The 23,658-nt window shown below is 50.6% G+C and overlaps 10 protein-coding genes across 10 annotated transcripts; 6 read left to right on the top strand and 4 right to left on the bottom strand.

The window, feature by feature from the left end:
• Positions 1-97: 97 nt before the first annotated feature.
• On the bottom strand, positions 98-1,164 carry N7515_009618 (putative short chain dehydrogenase/oxidoreductase; the record flags this gene model as incomplete). Its single annotated transcript, XM_056670362.1, has 2 exons — positions 98-777; positions 846-1,164. The coding sequence occupies 2 exons, from the start codon at positions 1,162-1,164 to the stop codon at positions 98-100; spliced, it is 999 nt and encodes a 332-aa protein (XP_056518161.1).
• Positions 1,165-2,895: 1,731 nt separating this feature from the next.
• Positions 2,896-5,271, bottom strand: N7515_009617 (uncharacterized protein; the record flags this gene model as incomplete). Its single annotated transcript, XM_056670361.1, has 1 exon — positions 2,896-5,271. One exon carries the CDS (start codon positions 5,269-5,271, stop codon positions 2,896-2,898), a length of 2,376 nt encoding a protein of 791 aa, XP_056518160.1.
• Positions 5,272-6,054: 783 nt separating this feature from the next.
• ubaA (E1 ubiquitin-activating protein ubaA) lies at positions 6,055-9,398 on the top strand (the record flags this gene model as incomplete). The annotated part of the gene is made up of 5 exons (XM_056670360.1): positions 6,055-6,060; positions 6,116-6,204; positions 6,270-6,355; positions 6,417-9,201; positions 9,260-9,398. 5 exons carry the CDS (start codon positions 6,055-6,057, stop codon positions 9,396-9,398), a joined length of 3,105 nt encoding a protein of 1,034 aa, XP_056518159.1.
• A 321-nt stretch (positions 9,399-9,719) lies between these two features.
• On the top strand, positions 9,720-11,111 carry N7515_009615 (glutathione S-transferase family protein; the record flags this gene model as incomplete). Its single annotated transcript, XM_056670359.1, has 5 exons — positions 9,720-9,854; positions 9,910-10,078; positions 10,135-10,221; positions 10,279-10,457; positions 10,530-11,111. 5 exons carry the CDS (start codon positions 9,720-9,722, stop codon positions 11,109-11,111), a joined length of 1,152 nt encoding a protein of 383 aa, XP_056518158.1.
• A 1,175-nt stretch (positions 11,112-12,286) lies between these two features.
• On the top strand, positions 12,287-13,112 carry N7515_009614 (uncharacterized protein; the record flags this gene model as incomplete). Its single annotated transcript, XM_056670358.1, has 2 exons — positions 12,287-12,570; positions 12,647-13,112. The coding sequence occupies 2 exons, from the start codon at positions 12,287-12,289 to the stop codon at positions 13,110-13,112; spliced, it is 750 nt and encodes a 249-aa protein (XP_056518157.1).
• Positions 13,113-13,831: 719 nt separating this feature from the next.
• On the top strand, positions 13,832-15,205 carry N7515_009613 (uncharacterized protein; the record flags this gene model as incomplete). The annotated part of the gene is made up of 1 exon (XM_056670357.1): positions 13,832-15,205. One exon carries the CDS (start codon positions 13,832-13,834, stop codon positions 15,203-15,205), a length of 1,374 nt encoding a protein of 457 aa, XP_056518156.1.
• A 226-nt stretch (positions 15,206-15,431) lies between these two features.
• On the bottom strand, positions 15,432-15,641 carry N7515_009612 (uncharacterized protein; the record flags this gene model as incomplete). Its single annotated transcript, XM_056670356.1, has 1 exon — positions 15,432-15,641. The coding sequence occupies one exon, from the start codon at positions 15,639-15,641 to the stop codon at positions 15,432-15,434; it is 210 nt and encodes a 69-aa protein (XP_056518155.1).
• Positions 15,642-16,659: 1,018 nt separating this feature from the next.
• Positions 16,660-18,854, bottom strand: N7515_009611 (calcium-binding mitochondrial carrier protein; the record flags this gene model as incomplete). Its single annotated transcript, XM_056670355.1, has 8 exons — positions 16,660-17,179; positions 17,243-17,275; positions 17,330-17,433; positions 17,496-17,557; positions 17,609-18,228; positions 18,289-18,496; positions 18,586-18,666; positions 18,725-18,854. The coding sequence occupies 8 exons, from the start codon at positions 18,852-18,854 to the stop codon at positions 16,660-16,662; spliced, it is 1,758 nt and encodes a 585-aa protein (XP_056518154.1).
• Positions 18,855-19,307: 453 nt separating this feature from the next.
• Positions 19,308-20,347, top strand: ssn8 (cyclin-dependent protein serine/threonine kinase regulator SSN8; the record flags this gene model as incomplete). The annotated part of the gene is made up of 3 exons (XM_056670354.1): positions 19,308-19,467; positions 19,534-19,743; positions 19,800-20,347. The coding sequence occupies 3 exons, from the start codon at positions 19,308-19,310 to the stop codon at positions 20,345-20,347; spliced, it is 918 nt and encodes a 305-aa protein (XP_056518153.1).
• Positions 20,348-22,914: 2,567 nt separating this feature from the next.
• N7515_009609 (DUF4452 domain-containing protein) lies at positions 22,915-23,612 on the top strand (the record flags this gene model as incomplete). The annotated part of the gene is made up of 2 exons (XM_056670353.1): positions 22,915-23,190; positions 23,298-23,612. 2 exons carry the CDS (start codon positions 22,915-22,917, stop codon positions 23,610-23,612), a joined length of 591 nt encoding a protein of 196 aa, XP_056518152.1.
• Between the last annotated feature and the right edge of the window lie 46 nt (positions 23,613-23,658).

Genomic DNA, 23,658 nt, shown 5'->3' with positions numbered 1-23,658 from the left:
GCACTTGGTTGACCTTCTAGTCATATATTATTTTCTATCTTCTATTGAACAGGACTTTTGGACAATTGTTTTGCCAGGTTTTCAATTTTCATACTGCTTACCAAGCAGTATGACCTCCATCAATGACTAGCGTACTTCCAGTCATGAAACTGCTCGCATCAGACAGACAGAAGAGCGCTGTGCCTCGGAACTCCTCCGGCAGCGCCAAGCGACCAAGCATATTCTCTGCTTCCCAAACGGCCCGGGCAGCTGGATTTTGCTGGAACACCTCGGCAACCATCGGGGTAATGATATGACCGGGACACAGGTTGTTGACACGGATACCGTGGCGACCCCATTCCATAGCGAGAGACCGGCCTAGTTGGATTACCGCTGCTTTAGACGAGTTGTATACCGGTGACGTCATGCCCTTGTTTGCGACAAGTCCGCTCATGCTGGCCACCAGTAGAATGGAGCCTTTCTGCTGGTAGTTGACCATCTGCTGGGCAGCAGCGGTGGCTGCATTGAACACGCCATTGTAATTAATGGACATCACCTCGTTCAAAGACTCCTGTGAATACTCCAGCGCGCTTTGGAGGTGGTTGATCCCGGCGGCAGCGATCAGACCGTCTAATCGCTTGTCCTGCGCTGCAATGGCTGCGAACGCGTCGTTTACTTTGGCCTTGTTGCGGACATCGATACAGACGTATTCCAAGCTGCAGCCGTAGTCAGCCGAGGCCCATTCTTTTGCAAGGAGGAAATCTGGGTGAGGGGTTTCCAAGCGGTCGAGACAATACACTGATTACGGAAATTCGTGTTAGAGCTCGTTCATGTGGATTTTCTTGGGAGGAATAAGATGCACGTACCTTTTGCTCCAGCCTCGATCAATGCTTCCGCCATTGATAGTCCCAGCCCTCGTCCACCGCCAGTAATAGCATATACTCGACCCTCGAGATTGAACTCGCCGAATCGGTGATGATTGCGCAAGAGCTCCTTCGCCGGCGCTTTCAATTGGATGTGGTCCGGGCTGTGAGACACATTGTGGAGATCTTGAGGACTGAATGTGCTTTTCGAAGTAGAATACAACCGGATTGACGAGGAAGGTGAAACACGAGAAGCAGTAATAGCAGCTCCAGCGAGACGTGTGCGAGCGGGAGCCAACACTCGGGGAAGAGTGAAAGACATGGCAGACAGAGGAACTCGGAGAGGGTTATGAATGCACGCTATTGAGACAAGATAATGCAATTGAAGAGTTTACTGTATACCATCCATGGCACCGGGGTATTGATTTTATATGGCCAAAGACCAGAACGGTACTTCCTTTGACAGGTTTCCGAGAAAAACAAGGCCCTGCATACAAATTGACAAGAAAACCCAATTCCGGTTACGCGTGACCCAGTGGGTGACTGCTTTCACCATGACTCGAAATGCTCCTAAGCACTCTCTTTGACCGAGACCATGTCCAGTGACGATGGCTAGTTGGGATCCAAACTTTCCATCGAACCTCTCATTAGCCATAGATATGGGAATGCCGGGCAAAGGGGCCGCGCTGCCTACCTGCAGCATCGTGAGCCTTGTGCTGAAGACTGTATAGTCCTAGATATGAGCTTCGAGGAATGACTCCACCTTGGCGCCCGGGAGTATGCAACAGCAAGATTGCCTATCGATTAGACGTTCTAGAGCCTAGTTAATCAAAGATCTGCCTTGATTCTCCATGTCGATCCCTGATCTTGGTATGTTCCTTTCCTGGCCGAGGGACTGGGTTTGCCGGATACGAAAAGGTTCAATTTGAAGCTCCCGCGCCGAGGGGGAATAATTCCGCCTCCCAATAGGATACTCGGCTTTGACGGCGGGCCAAGTGCTAACGTTATTCATTTTCCTTTCTTCTGACCATGTTGTAACCTGACTTCCGAAACTTGCAAGCTCCACAAAAGTTTGTGGGCAGTGACAGGTCACTGTACGATGCGACGAGCTCGTCTTCTCCTTTCTAGGCGTCCCGAACCCCTTGTGCCCCAAGATCCATCGAATTCCACCCTGACCCCCACCCATACCCCATGGGCACCCAGCTTGTCCAGTCTGGAGCTCTGGATTTCTATTTTATAATTTCTATTTTATTTTTAGGTGGGGATATGGGCCACATGAGCTTAATGGAATCTCATACTCCGTACATTCTAGCCCGGGATTTCCTAATCCGGTAACCCAGGGCCCTTGCCCACACCGACGATGACAAAATACTCGCGTAATGACCTTGGAACTTCCTCAAAAAATCCTTGATATCGATGTAAGCAGTAGTTATTTTCTTGTGTCTGTTTTTAGAGCTTGCTCCGCTACTTATTGAAGTTGGCAAGTAACTCTAACGGAGTGTGTCTGACAAGCTTTCGCCATTGGCGGGAACTAAAGACGTAGGAAACCGGGCAGGTGTGCGTAATGATTCACATTCAAATGCATGATTTTATGGTAACTGAGCAGTTCCTGGCTGGTCGTAGATCTTATTTGCTGCCATTTAAAGCATAGTTTTAGTAGATCCGCGACGCTAGGCCCTACCCTACATTGTACAGTTGGCCTGAAGTTTGTGCTAAGACATTTGGAATTCCTTGTTCATGAAGGAATCAGTGAAGCGACCTCGCAGACAGTGTGCCCATCTGTGCTTCGAATGAGAAGCCTGATGGTCGACACATGATCCTCAGGGGTCTTGTAGTGAATAACTGATTCCGGAGCACGCAAATCCTGCGCCAGGACCTCTACGAATAGAGAGAACCAGCAAACGAAGAACCGATCGGTGCAATGTCCAGACTCCAATGGACCATGTCAACCCATCCGATACCCTTGGGTAGAACGCCGACTCCACGCTGGGAAGATACTTGTAAACAAAGCAAACATTAAACAAAACAACGTACTGGGGCATTTCAATCACGATCACATGCTTGCCAGACCCCCAGTCGCCTCAGGTCCAAAGCCACTGCGGAGGCTGCCGAAGTCCAGTTTCATAAGCAGACGATCCACCCCGGCTGTTTTGTGGGGCATGTAGTGGCTGAAGCCGGAGCTCATGGTCTCGTCTTGACGGGAACCAGGCCACATGTGACCAGTATTCGTTGCGAGATCCGCGGGTCCCCGGCCTTCCCCCGAGCGACTATCGTCGATGTTCCGCAGGCTCCCAACGAGGTTCTTGAGGGCTGTTTCGACATCGGTGTGAGTGGCGCGCAGTTCCTCCCAAACCTCGCGTTCTTCCTGGGCATAGTCTACCAAGGCGTCTTCCACGCCTTCATCTGTTTCCAGGTCCATCTTGCGTTGAATTGTTTCCAATCGGATCACAAGGGCGACGAAGCGGTCGATATTGGTAAGGAGACCTCTCAAGGTATTCGTGAACGGTAGTTCGGTTAAGAAAAGGGAATGCACAAGTGATGACAAATGGCGACGGTGGGCAACGGTGAGGGCCTCAGGGTCGTGCCGTCCCATGGTTTGTTGACCAGTCCGACCGGAGTCGGTAGAATCTTTGACCGGCATACCGTCTGAGGGAGCGAGATTGGAGTTCTCGTGCGGCTTGGAAGAGGATGCGGTGCTTGGTCGGGAACCGGGGGCTGAGCTTGTGGACGAAGAGTGTCCCTCGATCCATTGGCGAAGGTGATGCCATGACTCATTGACAACGTCTCCTTGGAAGAAGCTGCCAATCTCGGAGAGCATGAACAAACACGCACTGCCTGTGGCCCAGATAGGGCGCATTCGGCGAAGACGGGCATTATCTCTGTCTCTTCTTGCCTGCAGTTTGGCTTGGCCAAATTTACTGTTGCTTCGGGGGGGTCCCCAAGGTGTAGGGTGGTTTCGCCGCAACGGGGTTCGTTTCCAAAGGTCGCCAAGCCGGATGTGAGCCCGCCGTATTGCCAGAAGATAGGAATGGATCTTGGAATATATGGCAATATCAGAACTTGAGATGAACAGATCCAAAGGAGCTCGGATTTGTGCACTAAGGTGTGTGGGCGTCGGGAAGAGCAGATCTTCGAACGAGACTCTCGAGATGTCCGATATTGGATTGGGAACCTGGGCTGGGGTCATCGGTCGAGCATTCTTGCGCCCACTGATAGATAAACAGAGTAGCTCCCGGGCGAGTTCCAGCTCCTCGTCAGCTGGGTCCTCTTCTTTTTGTAGCGAGGAAAGTTCTGCCCAGGTTTGCACCAGAGCAGCATTGACATCGCCTTCTCTGATAGAGAGGCCATCAAATTTCCCAGATGAACGAATTGCCGCTAGGCTTCGGTGTCGACTCTCCTCGATGCGAGAATCCGCATGTGCTACCAGAGCCACTGCAAACTCTCCCCGTCCTAGTAATAGGAAGTTGTGAAGTAGAGTAAGAATTTCGAGGATCCTCGGGAGGGGCAACAGTTTTGATAACGTTGACTGTGAAAGAGAAAGACGGATGCAATCGATGACGGAGGTCAATTTTGACGGCGAGATTGGCGATCTTACACCCGCAAGTTGCTCGATGTGGTCCCGATATAATGTCACTGGCGCGGTAGATGTTCCTGCTATCGAAGTCTTCCGCTTCGCCCGAATATGATTAAGGGATTTTCCAATGAATAGGATTGAGCCAGCCGTCTGTGCAGTGACGAACTTTGGGAGCAGATGAGCGTCTATGCGGAATTTTACCTCATCGTTCTCCGGTCCGGTTGCATCCTGGATGAAAAAGTCGTCTCTGCCATACATAGGAAGATTCCCATAAAGTAGCCACATGGAAAGCTGTTTCATCCAGGCTGTTTCGGCCGCTGTCGCTAATTGCAAAGCCATCTCCTTTATATCAAGGTACCCAGTGAGAGCTTCAGTCCGCAAATGATCGATAAGTGCTGCCCCCGTCGAACCATGTGGACGTTCATTGGTTTTCCTTTCCGTCTGAATAAAACGAATAACACCCCAGAGCCACTCCATGCGCCGCGTCCATGGTGCGAACTCTCCCACAATGGTCGACAATGGAACAATCCCATACCCTCCGACATATCCACTGTCCTCCGCAAGGATTGCGCTCTCGACCTCCAAGATCTTTTTCTGAAATTCACTCAGATGTATTCCAACGATAGCAGTGGAGACCGAGCGGCATATGACAGATGGGTTCGTCGATGAGATTTCGGAGGTATACTCCCGCAGCTGCGTATGGAGCCGACTCAGATGGGCAATGGAGGCGAGGAGGGCCTTTTCCGGGGGTGAAAGGAGCGGAAAAGCATCTTGAGTGATGGCATCTTCCCCCTTTTTGGAATCGAAGAGCGGGGAGGGTTGGCCGGAGAGGGAGAGCAGGATCTCGTGGAGCATTCTGACGAAACTTCCCTATCGGATGTCAATTGCGAGCTAGTCATGGACATAAATGCGGCAAATTCACCTGGTGAACCGCCTTCTCTTCACTTCACGCTTTTGACGCTGCCAGTATAATAGACCGCGCCCCACAAACTCGAACCGACACATACGAAGGTGAGCGTTTAACGTCGCCAAGCTTCGCGTGGATACCTAAGACGCGTCGGAGGTAGCTTTGGATAACGGGCTTCAGAATCAGCCGGAACAGACAGGGTTTGGTGTCATCCTCCAGAGTCACCTGAGTCACCGCCAGCCCTATCCAAGTCACGACAGTCTTCAAATCTAATCAAGATACTTACTGACTTCAGAACACGAGCTCTCAGTGATTTATTGAGGTATGGCGGGGCTGATGCCAATCACCCGCTCACCGCCCCATTAGTCATATCCTTTAGCTCCCCTCTTACGTCGTTGTCCCTCACTCGATCTTTCCTACTGTATTCAACTCATCTGTCCATACTTCTGCGCTCCTCCCTCCTCCCATAGCGCCCTCTTCTTCCTTTATCTTTAAAAAGTCCTTCGATCGCGTTCGAATTGCTACTCTCCCTTGGCTCGTCGAGCTAGGTACCTGGTACGCTGGGCGTTGTAACTTGATTTATCATCACCATCGAAAGTCTTGCTTCCCTGCAAGGCTTTCACCTCCTGATTTTCACCATTCATTCCAATATCCCTGTTCTAGACGTGGCTAAGCCCGGAAAGCGTAGAGCCTCTCCAGACGACGCCGGAGCTCCCCCCGAAAAAAGAACTATGGCGGTATGGTTGATCTTAATCTCGGAGTAGCATTATCCACTAACAAGATACATGAAAGGACATCAAGATGCAGGTCGAGAACCCCCAAGAGACTGTCGAAGCTATCAAGCATGGGGAAATCGACGAATCATTGTACAGTCGGCAGCTGTAAGCTCCCCACCCCCACCTCTTTCGGTGATTTCAAATTTGAGGAACATACTGACACCTCCGAGATATGTTCTTGGCCATGAGGCCATGAAGCGCATGGGCTCTTCAAATGTGCTGGTCGTAGGTCTCAAGGGCCTGGGCGTGGAAATTGGTACGTACACACGCTTCGAACGGAAGCCTGGATGTCATCCAGAAACTGATTCTCTCCATAGCCAAGAACATCGCCCTTGCTGGTGTCAAATCCCTTACGCTATATGACCCCGCGCCAGTCGCCATCTCGGATCTTTCATCCCAATTTTTCCTAAAGCCAGAGGATGTCGGCAAACCCCGTGCTGAAGTTACCGCTCCAAGAGTCGCCGAATTGAACTCCTACGTTCCTGTTACTGTCCATGAGGGTGGAGATCTTGTGGGCGACCTCGAACAATTTAAGCGCTACCAGGCAGTTGTCCTCACGCAGACACCTTTGAAGGAACAACTGGCAATTGCCGACTTCTGCCACAAGAACGGAATCTACCTCACTATTACCGATACATTTGGCCTCTTTGGTTACATCTTCAACGACTTTGGAAAGAACTTCACTGTTGGCGATCCTACCGGTGAGGAGCCTGCTGCTGGCATAGTGGCGGGCATCGACGAGGAAGGATTGGTTTCGGCGCTCGACGAAACCCGACATGGACTGGAGGATGGTGACTTCGTCACTTTCACTGAAATTAGGGGTATGGATGGCCTCAACAACAGTGATCCTCGCAAGGTGACTGTGAAGGGTCCGTATACCTTCACCATTGGCGATGTCTCCGGTCTAGGATCCTACGAAGGCGGCGGTTTGTTCACCCAAGTCAAGATGCCCAAGTTCATTGACTTCCAACCCCTGGAGGAGCAGCTCAAGAAGCCTGAAATCCTCCAGTCTGACTTCGCCAAGCTCGACCGACCGCCGCAACTTCACATCGGTATCCAGGCTCTCCACAAATTTGCAGAGACCCATGATGGTCAATTGCCTCGTCCCCATAATGATAGCGACGCCCAAGAGGTTCTGAAGATTGCTAACGACCTTGCTGCGGCTGGTGAGGATCAGGTTGAGCTAGATGAGAAAATCATCAAGGAACTCAGCTACCAGGCACGCGGTGATCTGAATCCGCTAGCTGCTTTCTTTGGTGGTATCGCTGCCCAAGAGGTTCTGAAGGCCGTTTCAGGAAAGTTCAGCCCCATCCACCAGTGGATGTACTTTGACTCGTTGGAGTCTCTGCCATCATCTACCACTCGATCTGAAGAGGCCTGCAAGCCTCTCGGTACCCGCTATGATGGTCAGATCGCAGTGTTTGGTAAGGAGTATCAGGAAAAGCTTGCCAATGTTACGCAATTCTTGGTTGGCTCCGGGGCTATCGGTTGCGAGACCTTGAAGAACTGGGCTATGATGGGTCTGGGCACGGGTCCCAAAGGAAAGCTTTATGTCACTGACATGGATCAAATCGAGAAGAGCAACCTCAATCGGCAGTTCCTCTTCCGGTCTAAGGATGTCGGTAGACTCAAGAGTGAATGCGCATCCGCGGCTGCCCAGGCCATGAATCCGGAGTTGAATGGTAAGATTGTCACTCTCCGTGATCGCGTTGGTGCCGATACAGAACACATCTTCAATGAGGAATTCTGGAACGGCCTTGACGGTGTGACAAATGCTTTGGACAATGTTGATGCACGGACATACGTCGATCGCCGATGTGTCTTCTTCCGCAAGCCGTTGCTGGAGAGTGGCACTCTTGGCACCAAGTGCAACACACAGGTCGTCCTTCCCTTCATCACGGAGTCTTACTCCAGCTCCCAGGATCCTCCAGAGAAGTCCTTCCCTATGTGTACCCTGAAAAGTTTCCCGAACCGTATTGAGCACACCATCGCCTGGGCACGGGATGTTTTCCAAACCTACTTCGTTGGCCCACCTGAGTCCGTTAACATGTATCTATCCCAAGCCGACTACATTCAACAGACACTCAAGCAGGCAGGCAATGAGAAGCAGACTCTGGAGCACCTGCGTGACTTTTTGGTCACCGAAAAGCCCTTGACTTTCGATGACTGTATTGTGTGGGCTCGCCAGCAGTTTGAAGCGCAGTATAACAACGCGATTCAGCAGCTTCTCTACAATTTCCCCCGCGACTCTAAGACGTCCTCTGGTCAACCGTTCTGGTCCGGACCGAAGCGTGCTCCTACGCCCTTGAAGTTCGACAGCCTCAACCCCACTCATCTTGGATTCGTTGAGGCCGGTGCCAATCTCCACGCGTTTAACTATGGCATCAAGAATCCCGGCGCCGACAAGGACTACTATCGCAGGGTTGTTGATGACATGATCATCCCCGAGTTCACCCCCAGCTCGAATGTAAAGATTCAGGCCAACGAGAATGACCCTGATCCAAATGCCCAGCCGTCTGGATCTTCAAATACCGACGAGGAGGAGATCCGAAAGTTGGTGGATCTTCTTCCCTCACCCAAGTCTCTCGCTGGCTTCCGCTTGCAGCCGGTTGAGTTTGAGAAGGACGATGACACCAACTACCACATCGACTTCATCACCGCCGCTAGCAATCTCCGCGCGGACAATTACGACATCCCTCAGGCTGACCGACACAAGACTAAGTTCATCGCCGGCAAAATCATTCCTGCTATTGCCACAACTACCGCTCTGGCCACAGGTCTTATTGCCCTCGAGCTGTATAAGATTGTTGATGGCAATGACGACATCGAGAAATACAAGAACGGCTTCGTTAATCTGGCACTTCCACTTTTCAGCTTCAGTGAGCCTATCGCTAGCCAAAAGGGGACATACCAGGGCAAGCAAGGCGAGGTAACTATTGACAAACTCTGGGATCGATTTGAGGTGGAGGACATTCCTCTCCAAGAGTTCCTTGACTTCTTCGCTGAAAAGGGCTTGGACATCACCATGGTCAGCTCTGGGGTCAGCTTGTTGTATGCAAGCTTCTATCCTCCCTCCAAGGTCAAGGACCGTCTTCCTCTGCCGTAAGTATCCGTTATATGACTACATGATCAAGCAGACTACTAACATCAAACCTCGCAGGATGAGCAAGCTTGTGGAGCACGTCAGTAAGAAGCCAGTTCCAGAACACCAGAAGAACATCATCTTCGAGGTGACTGCCGAGGATCAGACCGAAGAGGACGTGGAGATTCCTTATGTGATGGTCAAACTTACAAAATAAGGCGATCGGTTGGCTACATAGTGTTGAGTATAGTAAGTAGATTTCATGAACCATTCCACTCGCTGGTACAAATATGCTTAGATCCTGATCCTCAATGCTTGTAAATTGATATCAAATCGCTTAACAATGTGCCCAGAGTCAACCTTTATTCCGCATTTGTCAAGGCTGATTGATCTCGCGATAAGCGGATCTGACCTGACTCAGCACTTGGTAATCCCGAGGTCGGCCCCGCGTAGAGGACGTCATTCCCCGCAAGCTGGACACTTTTTATTCCTGATACTACATAAAGAGTGTTCTTCGCTGTATCTGCTGCTCAGCCTGATGTTCTTTAATTTACTTCGACCTCAAGCAGTGCAGCATCTTTCACGTCCAATTCGTCGTGTGAGGCCTCTTTCTGCAGCTCATCAAAGCTTCGTCTTCTACACCTTACCAACCATCTACTCTCGCAACATGGCCGTAAGAAGAGCTTCTTGGCTTCAACTTCCTACGTATAATACTGACTTATAATCAGACCGGAAATACCAACAAGATCACCGACTGGGTGAACCCTAACGACAAGTCGGGCGAGTTCAAGCGTCAGCAATCCGTCTTCCGGAACTGGATCTCAAGAGAGGCTGGTGCCCAATTCCCTCCGGAGAAGGGCCGGTACCATCTTTATGTCTCGTATGCCTGTCCATGGGGTATGTTACAGCTTCCTGTTGACTTGTTACTGGATCATCTGCTGATCTTCGACTAGCTCATCGGACTTTGATCACCCGGAAGCTCAAGGGTCTCGAGGACTACATCAGTTTCTCTTCGGTGCACTGGCATCTCGGTGCGGAGGGTATGTTTTATCTCGAGCACGAGTATGAGGATCAGACAATTCTAACACACTCTCCAGGCTGGCGCTTCCCTACTCCCGACGAGAAACTGCCGGGAGAGAACACCATTCCGGACCCCCTGCACCCGGATTTCACCCATATCCGACAAGTCTACTTCTCGAATGACCCCAACTATACAGGCCGCTTCACCGTGCCCGTACTGTTCGACAAGAAAACCGGGCTGATCGTCAGCAACGAGGTATGAAACATCTTCCCCAAAAGGAAAACCCTCATTTTCCAGATTGTTCTCTAACACAAAGCCTACCACCAGAGCTCCGAAATCATCCGCATGCTCTACCACGAATTCGACGGCCTCCTCCCAGAACAATACAAGAAAATCGACCTCTTCCCCCCAACCCTGCAATCCGAAATCGAAGCCTCAAACGACTGGATCTACAACGACGTCAACAACGGCGTTTACAAATCTGGCTTCGCAACCACACAAGAAGCCTACGAAAAAGCCGTAACAACGCTCTTCTCCTCCCTCGACAGGATCGAAGCCCACCTCACCAAACAACAATCGGCCTCCAAGCCATATTTCTACGGTGACCAGATCACAGAGGCGGATATCAGACTCTACACCACCATTATCCGCTTCGATCCCGTCTACGTGCAGCATTTCAAGTGCAATCTGCGTGATATTCGCTCTGGGTACCCGGCTATTCACCGTTGGGTCCGGAGGCTGTATTGGGATATTCCTGCTTTCCGGGATACTACGGACTTTGAGCATATCAAGTTCCATTATACTAAAAGTCATAAGCAGATTAATCAGTTTGCGATTACGCCGCTGGGGCCTGTTCCGGATGTCCTGCCCAAGGATCAGGAGGTTAGGGCTGTGCAGACGGCTGAATAAGGGTTCTGTGAGGAAAGCTCCTGAGGGCATTTGGTGTTCACGTTAATAATGCGAGCCATGAACTGTCCAGTGAGATTGGCCTTCAAGCAAGTCCTTCATGATGTGTTAATCAAGACGAAGAAAAATGATTTCTAGTTGTTTGTTACCTTCAAGTTATATACACGAATTGGAAATCCAGAAAGTCCCGTGGTATTGTATCGACGCCTTTTCATGCTATGTAGTTGATGGTTGGTATCCCAGTGCCTCTGATCAAAGAGTAGTGCGAAAAGTACAGTTGGCTCAAGTGAGCACAACACAAGCAGTAGAAAGTAGATGAAAAATTACATATAGAATATGAGGACCTGCGAAAATGACGCCGAAAATGACCACTTTTGGCGCCAGAAACGGCCGTCTTTCCACCCGTAACTTTGGAGGGTGAGCGGGCGCTTCACCGCCCACCGTCTCACTATTTTGCACCCACCTAGCGCCGTTAGTCATCATCTTCCAGCTGTGATGTAGGCGCCGTTCAACAGTCATTCCACCTGCCACCAAAAAGACGCCGAAAATGGCTCCCTTTTGCAGTCTCTCCCGGGAGCCCTCGCTTTCCGTCTTGCCTGGCTGGGCGCCTATAAGATGCCTCTTTTCCTCCCCCTCTCATGTTCTTCCAGTTCTCTCCTCATCCCCAAGTAACCGCAAGCCCATGTAACTTCACAACGACTAACTTAGACAGCATCTAGCCCAGAACGAGCAGACTACCCATCGCTTAGACTGTTTCTCGTGGTTAGTGAGACAAGAACGACACTAAGTGCTTGGCATTCTCTCCGTGCTTTATCCTAAGTTCCTAACTAGTAACGGGAGTCCCGTTCGGGACGGGGGCCAACACAGGGAGCGACTAAGGAATAGGGGCAAATAATGAGAACAAGCAATGCCTGGAACACGAAGAAATGGGAAATTGAATAATTACGTCGAGAGAGCTTTCACTACGGCCACTCTCGATCCCTCAGCAGTCATAATATTGATGATAATAATAATATCCAACACAACCACTACCGCAAACAAGCATCCACGCAGAATACCCCCCGCGACCACGCATGAGCAGAAGGACTGAGCTGAGAGGAGGCCCTACAACAAGAGTCCCGGTGATAATGACCCTCACGTCCCTGCTCTCCGTGATGGTGACGATCGTTACGACCGCGATGGCGACGGTCCTCACCACCCCCTTTGTCCAGCCAAGCGGGTGTACCTTGGCCGTCGAGCTCACCACCATCACGACCAGCGCGCTGGGCACGCCCACGACCATCACAGTCCTGGCATCTAATGCCGCAGCCCCAGGGTTTCCCTCGTGCCAGCCCTCCGGATGGAATACAGGCGCCAAATATGACGATCTGTTCACCTTCAGCCCCGCCGTCTGTCCGCAGGACTGGACGTATTTCGAAATGTCGTCGACAAAGCACTACTCCGCGGCATACTGTTGCGCCAGGTACGGTGATTCTCACTTCCATCTCTGGCCCTCTCACCTGTTTATCTACTATCCCCCCGGTTACTGACCATCGCAGCGGTTTCGGATTCAGTGGCGAATGGTACGCCCTGCCGACATCTGCTCTCACCCCGGTGTGTGCGCGGACGTTCAGCGCCGGGGAAACGACGATCACCGCCCCACTGGTATCGCGCACAGATGCCACAGGCACCTTCACGGAGGGAGTGATCGTTCATCGCGCATGGCACGTCACATGGGCTGAGTCGGACACGGCGACCATGTCCCCCTCGTTGCCACCGTTGACGTCGGGCAAGTACCTCGCCAGATGGGAGCCCGGACAGGCGGTCCCTGACGGGTGGTATGACCGGCACAACGGGGATAATAGCGGCATCAGGGGATGGAGCTCGCTGCTGTATTTCACGGAAATCGGCGTGCCGCTTATTGGGGTGGCTATTCTGGCTTGTGGGGCGTGGCTTTGTATCCGGAGGCGCAGGAAACATCGTGCTAGACAGGCCGCGGGGAATATAGGGCTCCGGCCAAAATGATTTGCGTCTGGAAATGGTGGCCTGACTGGCTTTGTTTGTGGAAGGATCTTTGGATCGGGTAGATCCTTGCGGATGGGCTGGTGATGATGGAAATCATGTGTTACACGTCGCCTGCTGGTCACTGCCAGGAGAGCTGCCTTAGCGTTATGCTTGCCTAGTTCCACTGCGGATCCCAAGATCATCTCGCAACCGTACCGTGGCTATGCTAAGCCTTACACGGACTCGGGTCCTATTATTGAGTATCTTGCGGGACGTGTCAGTAGTGTGCGCCAATTAAGTCGGTCACCAAGTGTTACCACGAGATGAGCTCCCCTACTTGTAGGTTGGGTTGTCTTGAAGGTGAAACGTAGAGTGCAAAGTCCAATAGGTAGTAACCAAGTAACAAAGTGGAATTGACCGCGAAGAACTAAATACATGAGGTAAATGAGTGTCCTTATATATCTAGTCCTTCCTAATCCCTCGAATCTGACCCGGGTACGCAGGTGTATAGCGCTCAGGGGTCGGACGCGGTCAGTCCACAGATGAGCATGTTCCTACGAGACGTACAGATGCTCAAGTTTCTGTTGGTCGATTAGCCCTAACTGTCGACCTTCTCCTTGCTTACCTAACCTCTCCCCTCCAGTCCATTTAAGCCCGTCACTCACCACGTTTACTTCACTAGTCTTTTTTCAGACCTGTTTTCCATCAAGTGTTATTTACACCCCCGAAGACCAGTCGCCATGTCTAGCTCTTGGAAGCAAGTGCGCACTTACGCTGACCATCTGGGTCATCCTGTCGTGCTCGAGCAATACGTCTCGCCAGATCCCCGTGAGCTAGTTCCCTTTCAGGTCTACAGCCTTGTTCCCCTGGATGAAGACCACAGAGAGCTCCGAAGGTACCTGATGCAGACGTTTTGGAATGATGAAGTCAAGCCTTTGTTCGAAATTTATTCATACCGCCCGCCCGATGGCTTTGCCTGTATTGAGCATAATCGTCTTGAAATCGCCCGTCGCAAGCAGCAACATCAGTCAGGGGTCGAGAACCCACTCCCACTGATTCCGAGATTCAATCGTCCATATTCATCCTCGAATATTGGATTTTGTGTCCTGCTGCGATCGCACAGTTATCGAGTGGGCAATATGCAGGACTCGGAGGAGGCTGAGGAGATAGGCGAAGGCCCAGACTTGATTCTATTCAATCGCACATTTTCTAGCACGTGCACTGAGGTTGACGTGGCGCAGCATTTGCGTGAGGGCCGAGAGGAACTCCCGTCAGAGGCATTTGAATTCGTCATCGAGCGCGTTATGGACCAGATCCACATAGGCCAGTTGATGATTCTCGATATCTTCAATAATGTCCCTCGCTATCCGGAGCGAAACGCCTTAGGTATTGACGAGGGCGAGCCTCCTAGCCAGGATATGCCGACAGAAGAACAGATTCGTGACCAGCTAGGCCAAGAAACCTCAGTTGGCGGCTTCTCTCTTGATCCGACATTCCATATTTCTCATGAAGCCAACCTTGTGACAGTCACCAATACCCCTGAGGGCGAAACGCCTGATATTCAATACATTGTCCATGCGGCCTTTCTCAGCCACATAGGCGACGCAGCAGGCTCCTCTATCTTCGAAAGCACAGCGCGCCTCTTTACGGCGTCAATGGTCTCCAACCTCCCGGCCAACAAAACTCTCACTCTCAAATTCTTCATTCCAAAGTCCAATTCCTGGTCGGCCATCAGGCCCGCCCAAAACGAAGTTCTTGAGATTCTATCCCAGCAAAATGAAGAGAAGAACCGAGAAAATCCCTTTTCTATTGGCGCCCTACACAATATCACAACAGGCGATAGTCAACCCCTAGCAGCAAAACGTTTTACTCCTCAAGAACCCGACCAATATATTAAAAGCTCACAGGGGGCATGCGACGATAGCGAATTTCGCATGTTCACGGTTGTTCTTGACCGTGCAAAGTTTGTCTCAGAGGCTGGGGTGTACTTCTACATGACGGACTCGGACGAGTCCGAGGATCCGGACACTTCATCTGATGATACGATCGTTTCCCGGGTCGTAGACATGAATACGGCTGCTCGGCGGCTGGGGGTGGTTGCTCTTGATGAATGAGATAGCCTGGTAGATCAATTGTTCATGTCTATTCCTATTTATTTTAATCCGCAAGACAACTAAGTAAACTGAGGGGAGGGAGTCTTCCTCAAGTTTCACTGTTCATCGACGTGGACACCGGCATTCCTGAAGTGTCACCTCGCACTTTGCTCTCTTGCTCCCACTCGTCCAACACACGGTTTTACACACCCTTCTCATCCCCTGTCGCGCGACCTTAAAACAGCTCTCACCCTAAACTCACACGGGCGACGGCCTGAGGGGAGAGGCGGTCGGCCTCAAGCATCTGGTGGGCCAGGTAAGCCAGCTCAACATCACTTTTCAAATGCCATAAGACAGTCGAGTAGATCTCCATGTCCTCTAGGCGAGTGGGTGCCAATTTTTGGACCCTGGAAAAGTATTTCGCGGCCACCCGACTACTGGCCGCGTTCAAGCCCATTACTCTACGCGGCCAATTTTCGGGGTGCCTTGGAACATTAAAGTAGCGAGGAAATCCGTCTTAGGGTTAGCGTGGGTGATATGGGTGAGGATTCTGGAGATCGAGGTGACAATTCTCACCCCACGGCGTGAATTGTAGGGTCTAATTTGCCCAGATGTGGTTTTGCGAGATTAGGCTTAGGTGATGGGGATCTACAATAGACATGCAATTTGGGCGAATCAAAGTGTGGGCGCTGCGACACTATTTTGGGGAAGCCGCGCTGCCGCACTGTTTAGGTGCCGCGCCGTACGCGCCCGCACTCTGTAGTTTAGGCCACGATTTGTCGCTGAGACCACGAATTTTTGCTCAGGCCACGATTCGGTGTCGCGGCCACAATTTGGTGCCTGATGGATGCTTGAAGGTATACAGCGAGCCTTGGCCCTCGCAATGCGAGGTTAGCTGATCGCACGCACGGGCTTGTAGACTTCAGAGCGCTATAAAATTAAACGAAGGCAGATAGACGTGAATACTTGCGTAGGCATCCAATTGAACAGCATTTAAGAGGTTTCTTCGTCTTAGACGATAACATAGACTCGAACTCTTGGCACCTCTCAAGTTGGATCTTCATCAGCGGCATAGAAGGTGTTGAGGGAGATCCGGGGGTCATTGAAGGGAGGTTACGTGACGGTGTATTGGGGCGCTAAACTAAAAGAGTCAAAACGAACCGGATCTAGTAATTCACAGGTCCGCCGTTTACACATGATATCAGCCAAAGACAAATGCAAAGTGAGAGATCAGATCTGAGAGTAGAATGCATTTTATATGCACATATGGGGCGAGAGGTGTGCCAGGTCTGTCCATGGCTTTTGTGGGTATCTTTGAGACAACGCTTCTAAATGTCGAGCCAGTAAATAGCAAGGATCGGGGCCCGAGGGCACCGAAGTGGATGGGCTGGTGGTGAAGGGTCGAGAATGATCGACCATCGTCCCTAAAGGTATAAGACGTGAAAAGGAAGTGAGGGCTGAGTGAGACAGGCAGATCATCGCAGGCCAAGCATGCGTTTCGCGTTCTCGTAGACCACGTAGCTGATTGACATGGCAGGTGCCACCTTGAGGAGATTGGGAGTGAGACCTTTATAAAGACCACGGGGACCTTCGGATTTGAGGGTTGTACGTAGAACCTCTCCGATTCCACTGTATGTAGGCGGGTGCATGATTGTGCCCTGGGTTTGGAGTCGTGTGCGGAGAACATTGAGGGGGTAGACGATCGAGGCGCTGAATGCTCCACTGATAGCGCCAATCGCGCCGGTTGAGAAGTTACCGAGGGGTACATCATCCTCATGGCAACCACAGTCACGAGCCTTTTTAGCGAGAAGGGTCCGTTTGAGATATTCAAACGTTGACAGGTCGATTGCGGCATAGGGAAACATGCCCACAAGGCCAAGGGGGAGTCCCCGGAAGAAGCCGACCAAGCCATTCTTATTCCACACCTTCCTGGCGGTGGCTGCGATGAGTTGGTTGCCTTTCGGGCCGCCTTTCACGGTGTCACACTGCATGCGACTATTGATAATTATAAGCCACGATTTTCGAAAATAGATCGATCACATCGGCTGATGTACTCACAATTTCAGGGTATCAAGGGGATAGACGAAACATCTTGAGTCAATGTTAGAATCAAAGGTTCCTCTTCATAAGTGAGAGAAGACCTACTGAGCAACCATTCCACCAAAGCCACCGGACATGAATTGAGAAGTGGGAAGGAGCCGCTTAGGGTCATTGTGTCCTTCAAGTCGTGCGAATGCTCGTTTCGCAGACTGTACTTGGGGTCAGCATGCATCCGATAGTGACGAAGAGACCAGGTGTTGAGGATACTGACCTCGTAGGCACCAAACTTGATGGCAGACTCAGGCATGACCTTCACTACATTCAATCCATTACCTGCTGAGAGTCAGTTACTGTTGATTCGAGTCCAGACCGGTGGCGACAAACCTGCGAACAAACTCCGAATTCCTCCAGCCCGCCATAATTCTTTCAGTGCCTCGAACAATGTTCTAGAAGCATTTCCCGCGGCTGCCAACGGCGCTCCGTCCTTTGCCGCACGGATCGTTGCATCTTTAACACCAGTTTGTGCAATGAGATAAACTTTCAGACGGTCGAGGGGAGCGGTGGCCGTCCTAGAGACTGCACCCGCAATCCCACCTGCAAGGAAGTAGCCTAATTGTGGGGTATTCTCGGTCAACTTCCGTCCATAATATCGACAAAACATCCGCATGGCGGTAGTTTGGGGAAGATGCAACCACTCCAAGTCGAAGTCGCCGTCTATCGAGACAAATTCGTCCTCGAAGGCGGGTCCCAACTTTGAGGTGTGGCTGGTTTGCGCATGTGCTGAAGGAAGGAGGGAGGCCAAGGCGGGGAGGGATAAGATATTGTACAAAAGGTGTTGGATGGCCATGATATGGGATGTAAGAAACGGATGGTTTGTACCTAAACCCTGCAGGTCATTGATGTGGACATCTCCTTCCGGGTTTAGATTGCCCGTGGCCGTGTAGTAAGAGAGGACTGCGTGAAGGTCGGTCGGGGACTGGATAGGAAGGAAGAGGAGGAAGTCCCTAGCTCAAAGAAGTCAGTTATGATGTTCAGCCTTCATTTGCCAGACTACATGTGCATACCTCCACTCCGTGTATGTGATTACCCCATCATTGTTTCTGTCGACTTCGTCAAAGAATCGATCCAACTTGGCGCTCGACACCGTGACTCCGGAACGTGAAAACGCATTTCGTAATTCCGTTTTGTCGATCTCTCCATTGTTGTTGCGATCAATGGTCTGGAACATCTTCCATAACCCGTCCTCGGTACGGTTGAGGAATGCTCGGAACTCTGCTGGGTATTAGGATTGATCCAAACATTGGCTCGCAGCCAGGTCACCCCTTCCCAAAGTGGTAAACAGGTGAATGTCATGAGCTTACCAGCTAGGTCTATACGACCATCGCCATTAGTGTCGACCTCCCGGACGACACTGAGGACCATCTCATCTGCATTTTTAAGCGCTAGAACGAGATTAGCCGGGGGTACATGGGACAGGCATGGAAATCCAGTCAAACTCACGATGATCGATCTTTTTCAAGCCTTTCTTTAACCCAGTCAAGTCAATATGACCCTCTTTTCGGGTATCCAGGGATTCAAAGAGTTTGGCGACTCGTTTGTCGCGTTCGTCTTTCGACTCGCCGGCCGCCATGGTGAAATTCGTTACCGACCACTCTTCATTCTTTTTGATGCTGTGGAAGGGGTTTTTGGAGGACCCCTAAAGCTGAGGGGAAGATCGAGGGGGAAATGTCGGGACATAAAAGGATGACGTGGGGACGCAAAAGTTATGAAGCGGAAGTATTGAATGATTAATCGGCGTCCGACGATTCGATCTTTGACGCCATGGAGTCCGGATCATCCTCACGGGACCAGGGCCAAGCCCTACTATCCCTTTTTGGGATTTCGACCTGACCTCCAGATTGAAGGTAAACTTGATTTGTTATTGCTATTGCTATTGTGTCTGAGTTTTCTATTGTGTTGGTGTTTTGATTCAATCATTCATCTCTCACGACGTGACCCTGCGGGGTTAAATATTGCCCCGGACCTCGGATCAACCATGTCGTGACTTCGATCTGCGAGTCTCCAACCATCAAAACTTTTCAGTATGGCAGCCAACTACTGGGCATCCACGCAGCGGCGACACTGGCTTTTCTCTAGGGAGAAGTTGGCAGATATCCGGGAAGCATTATGGGAGAAGGATAAAGTGGCCCATTCGCAGTTCCCGCTGCCCGATCAGCGGCTATTGAACATCTACTTCAACCAGCGTAGGTGATGCTGATACGATATTCAATACTGTGAAGAAATTTTTGAGCTAATATCAACAAACTCAGAGCTCATTAAACTTGGCAAGCGCATGTCCACCAGACAGCAGGCCATTGCTACGGCACAGGTGTATCTCAAGAGATTCTATACCAAAAATGAGATTCGGCAGACAAGCCCGTATCTGGTGCTCACCACAGCTTTCTATCTCGCCTGCAAGATGGAAGAGTGTCCACAGCATATCCGTTTTGTGGTCGGCGAAGCGCGCGGTCTGTGGCCAGGTGAGCATGACTAAAGAGACACCATATACCATCGCAATACTAACTAGTTCTCATAGAATTCATTACCCCGGATGTTGCAAAGCTCGGAGAATGTGAATTCGCCCTGATATCTGAAATGAGCTCGCAACTTATCGTCCATCATCCCTATCGGACTTTGTCTGAACTTGAGACTGAACTATCACTCGCCACAGAAGAAGTCGCTCTTGCCTGGTCGGTGATCAACGACCACTATCTGACTGATCTACCACTTTTGCATCCTCCTCATGTCATTGCGATTATGGCGATCTTCCTTGCCGTTGTCTTCAAGCCCGCTCACCCAGTTACTTACCCCGTAACCGCGCAATCGGCTTTATCGGGCAGCCTCATGAGCGAAGGGAGTGGGTTGCAGATGCTGGCCGCTTTGTCGGACAAGACCGGATCCGGCCCTCCTCCCAAGATTCAAAAGCTCATTGGTTGGCTCGCAGAAAGCGAAGTCGATATCAAAGCTGTTATTGAGTGTACACAAGAGCTGGTCTCTTTGTACGAGGTGTGGGAGCAGTATAGCGAGAAGAACTGCAAGGAGCTGCTTGGGCGGATGGTCAAGAGCAAGAACTTAGACAAGTGATGGTATGTTGCATCTTTTATAAGGCATGGATAGCTATCAGCTTGAGGCTGTTGACCAGCAGCTTCAAGCCAGCATCGGCATATTCGCTTCTCTGGAGTCTATATCTCCATTATGAGCCAGGAAAGGTTTAGTTTTTTTCATCTTAGGTTTGTCTCTTATCATTGGAGTATCGAGCTTTTTAGTGCATGGATGGAGTGAAAGATTATACATCTTGGAATATAGTAGGTATGATTACGATGATATATAGTCCATATTGATGTGATGGTGGATAAATATGTTGCATACCTCCAAGGGAGATGGATGTAGGTACCTAGCATTTGATGTCTATTCCTCATGAACTACCTAAGTATTCCAGAGGTCTTGGTTTTAAACAATCATATACCTATGGGCAACTGTAGGTAGTTAATAGTTATCGAAAACTAGGTTATTGTGTATTTGGAGTGGTTAGCTATCATCGCTCAGTTGGTCAACTATGTGCCTACTAGCATCTCAGTATGCGAACCACTTTTGTGGCCCGGCAAACAAGGCAACCACTCCAGTTTCCGGGGGTACAACCTTGGAATCAAGACATACTGAAGACATAACTAGTTATATAGTTGTTATGAATAGTGAATACAATACTGGAAAAAAAGAAAGTATCAAGCTTATTCAAATTCCTCATCGTTTATGTCCTATGTCTTGCTTTCAAGCCGTGCGACCGGTATGCCTTCAACTCCGCAATTGCGATTGCGACCCCCAGAATTTAGATACCATCTTCCGACTCGGAGCACAGAAACACTTGCCACGATGTAGTGGGAGGGATACATTCGCAACACAGCCAGGCCCGGCGACTGGATCGTGTTTGTACTGTGGCAAGTCCCTTGCGCGTGTATCTGGGGATCGGATCGCAGCATGATTGTCCCTCACTGAATTACATATTTCATGCATTCACATCCCACGACCTCGCGCAGGCGCCAAATGACGCACCCTGCACAGACGCTGGATAGATCATCTGCATGATTTAAGCTTCAGGGCAACGGTTATCGAAAAGTGATATATCCGATGTTGAATACTTGCAAGTTGCAACTGCGCCTCGTCAAGAGTCCATTGTTTGAAAGGCCAAAGAGGCGGTGAAGCTAAAACAGGAGAAACTGATTTAAAGTGGTAGTTACGTTGTTCCTAGTAACTAAAGTTTGGGCTTAATCCTTAGGCTTCTCGACGCCGTGTAATAGAATGGGAGTTATCACTGGTGGAGGCTGGAAGTCTGCACATCATGCAGTAGGGCTGTGTTCCAGTTGGCGCCGAGGGTACCAATTCCCAGGTCCATGGCCCGATCGGGTACAAAAATAAACCGAGCAAACGGAAATAGCTCCCAGACCTGGAATATGCCGCCACACGTTGAAGGTGGAGACTTTGCAGTCGGGTTTTATTGAAGTTGACTACAGTAGGTGACTCATGGTCAGGCAATAATGCTACCCAGTCAAAAGCAAGACCCCCAAAGCATGAATTGTTCGCCCTAGTCCGGATGTCGCATTGATGAGCTTGGCCGATTTGGGGGGCTTGAGCCGTTAAGGTAAGATCTCAAGGTCCCCTGCCAATAATAGGCCGGTTCATCTGCAGCTAAAACTGTGGGTGTGTCTCGAGACCGACAAGGTTTTTCCTCGGGTGGTCTTTGCGCTGCGTGTCGAAGGATTGGGGAATTCGTAGGGGAGTCGATCAAAGCGAGATTAGCCACAACCGACTTGGGGTCACCCCATAGGGGGAAATTGGGAGAGAATGTGCCTGGGAGGCAAAGCTATGGGCCTATGGCCCTGCTGCCCTGCACAGCCTGCAGCTAAGGGATTCGAAGGGCTGAGGGCAAAAAACAGTTAAAAACTCAGCTTCCCTCCATTCACCTGGGCAAACCCCCAACCCCCCAATGGTATTTATTTGGGGGAGTACGGACTCCGAAGTAAAAGTCAGCTTCAGTACTTTTTCGGACCTTGATAAACATAATCTGTTATAATTATCGTCAAAATCACACTGTAGAACCAAAAAGAAAGACAAAGAAAAAGGATTATAACAATTATCAATGTCGCCTTTCCAAATGCCCTTGGTATGTAGTGGCCGTCATCAATTGAGAGATCTTCCTAAAGATGAACGTTCTAAATGTCGACGTCACGTTTTCGGTATTTTGGTGGATCCCTTTAAGCTCCATCTTAAGAGGATCTGCGGACTTTCATTGGTCCCAGCGTATTGCCACTGTGCTAGCGCTTCCGTCTGGTTGGTGCGTGACTAAAGGTGTCTTTCAAGATATTACAATACAGAACAGCAATTAGCCACCACAATCCCTGTAAAGGCTCCCTGAGTCGGTAATAACGGTAACGGTACTCTTCAGTCCCCATAACACACCCCTCCCCTCTTTTTCCCTTCGCCTCTTCTCCCACACACTCTTTCTCATTAATCTTCCCTTTCCTCCTTCAATCTGAACAACTTCATCGATCTTTCCTCTTTATTTTCTTTTTGTAACTTTCTTCTCTTTTCTCACCTGCAGGTGCTGGCCTTTTTGTCTACCCCCTCAAAAAAATCAGAACCATCATCCACCCACAATGTCTGCCTACTTCTACAATCACCAGCAACAGCAGCAACACCCTCACCACGGTGCCCACATGCAGTCTGCGACAAATACCCACCACGGACGTTCTCGTCGTGCCCCGAAAATGGCCTCGCAGAATGCGCAGCGTCAGTTCCGTGGAGTGAAGAGCATGCGGGAGTTGGCGGAAGCTCCGGCTGTGACAGCGTTCCGTGCGAGATTCGAGGCTGGTCGTTCCTTCGATTTGGATGATGACCTCGAGTTTTGCCCGGGTCTCTTGACCGAGGACGATGTATGTTATGATCGAATCTTCAACCCCCCTAGTTAATTCGCCCCCTTGAAGATCGTCACGGAATCAGGTCAATATCATCAGAATCTTGTGCTGACAATTTGATGCAGCTGCACTCCATCCACTCTGCGTCCGACCGTTCCTCCCTCTCCAGCGGCTCGCCGGATACCTCGCCTCTGCAGCACCAGATCCAACCGGTGCAGCAGGTGACTCCGTCCATCTCTTTGTCCCCTGCTCAGTCCAATTCATACGTTCACCCTGGTGTTGCCGGCAACCCCAATCATGTCAACTACCAGCAGCAGCAGCCTGCGAACCGGACCCGCAAGGTCATTCCGATTATCAACCCCTCGACTGGAATGAGCCTGGCGAGCCCGCCTTCATCGATCTCGCCCGCGATGATGCAGACTGCTCAGCGTCGGTGGTAAGGGTGTTCTCTGCCAAAACTCGTGGCACGCTACATCTCCACTCGTC

Source organism: Penicillium bovifimosum, assembly GCF_028826915.1.
Source record: "Penicillium bovifimosum strain IBT 22155 chromosome Unknown utg000007l_segment0_segment0, whole genome shotgun sequence".
NCBI lineage: Eukaryota > Fungi > Ascomycota > Eurotiomycetes > Eurotiales > Aspergillaceae > Penicillium > Penicillium bovifimosum.
The sequence above is the reverse complement of the archived record's forward strand: the minus strand, read 5'-3'. Positions and strand labels throughout refer to the sequence as shown.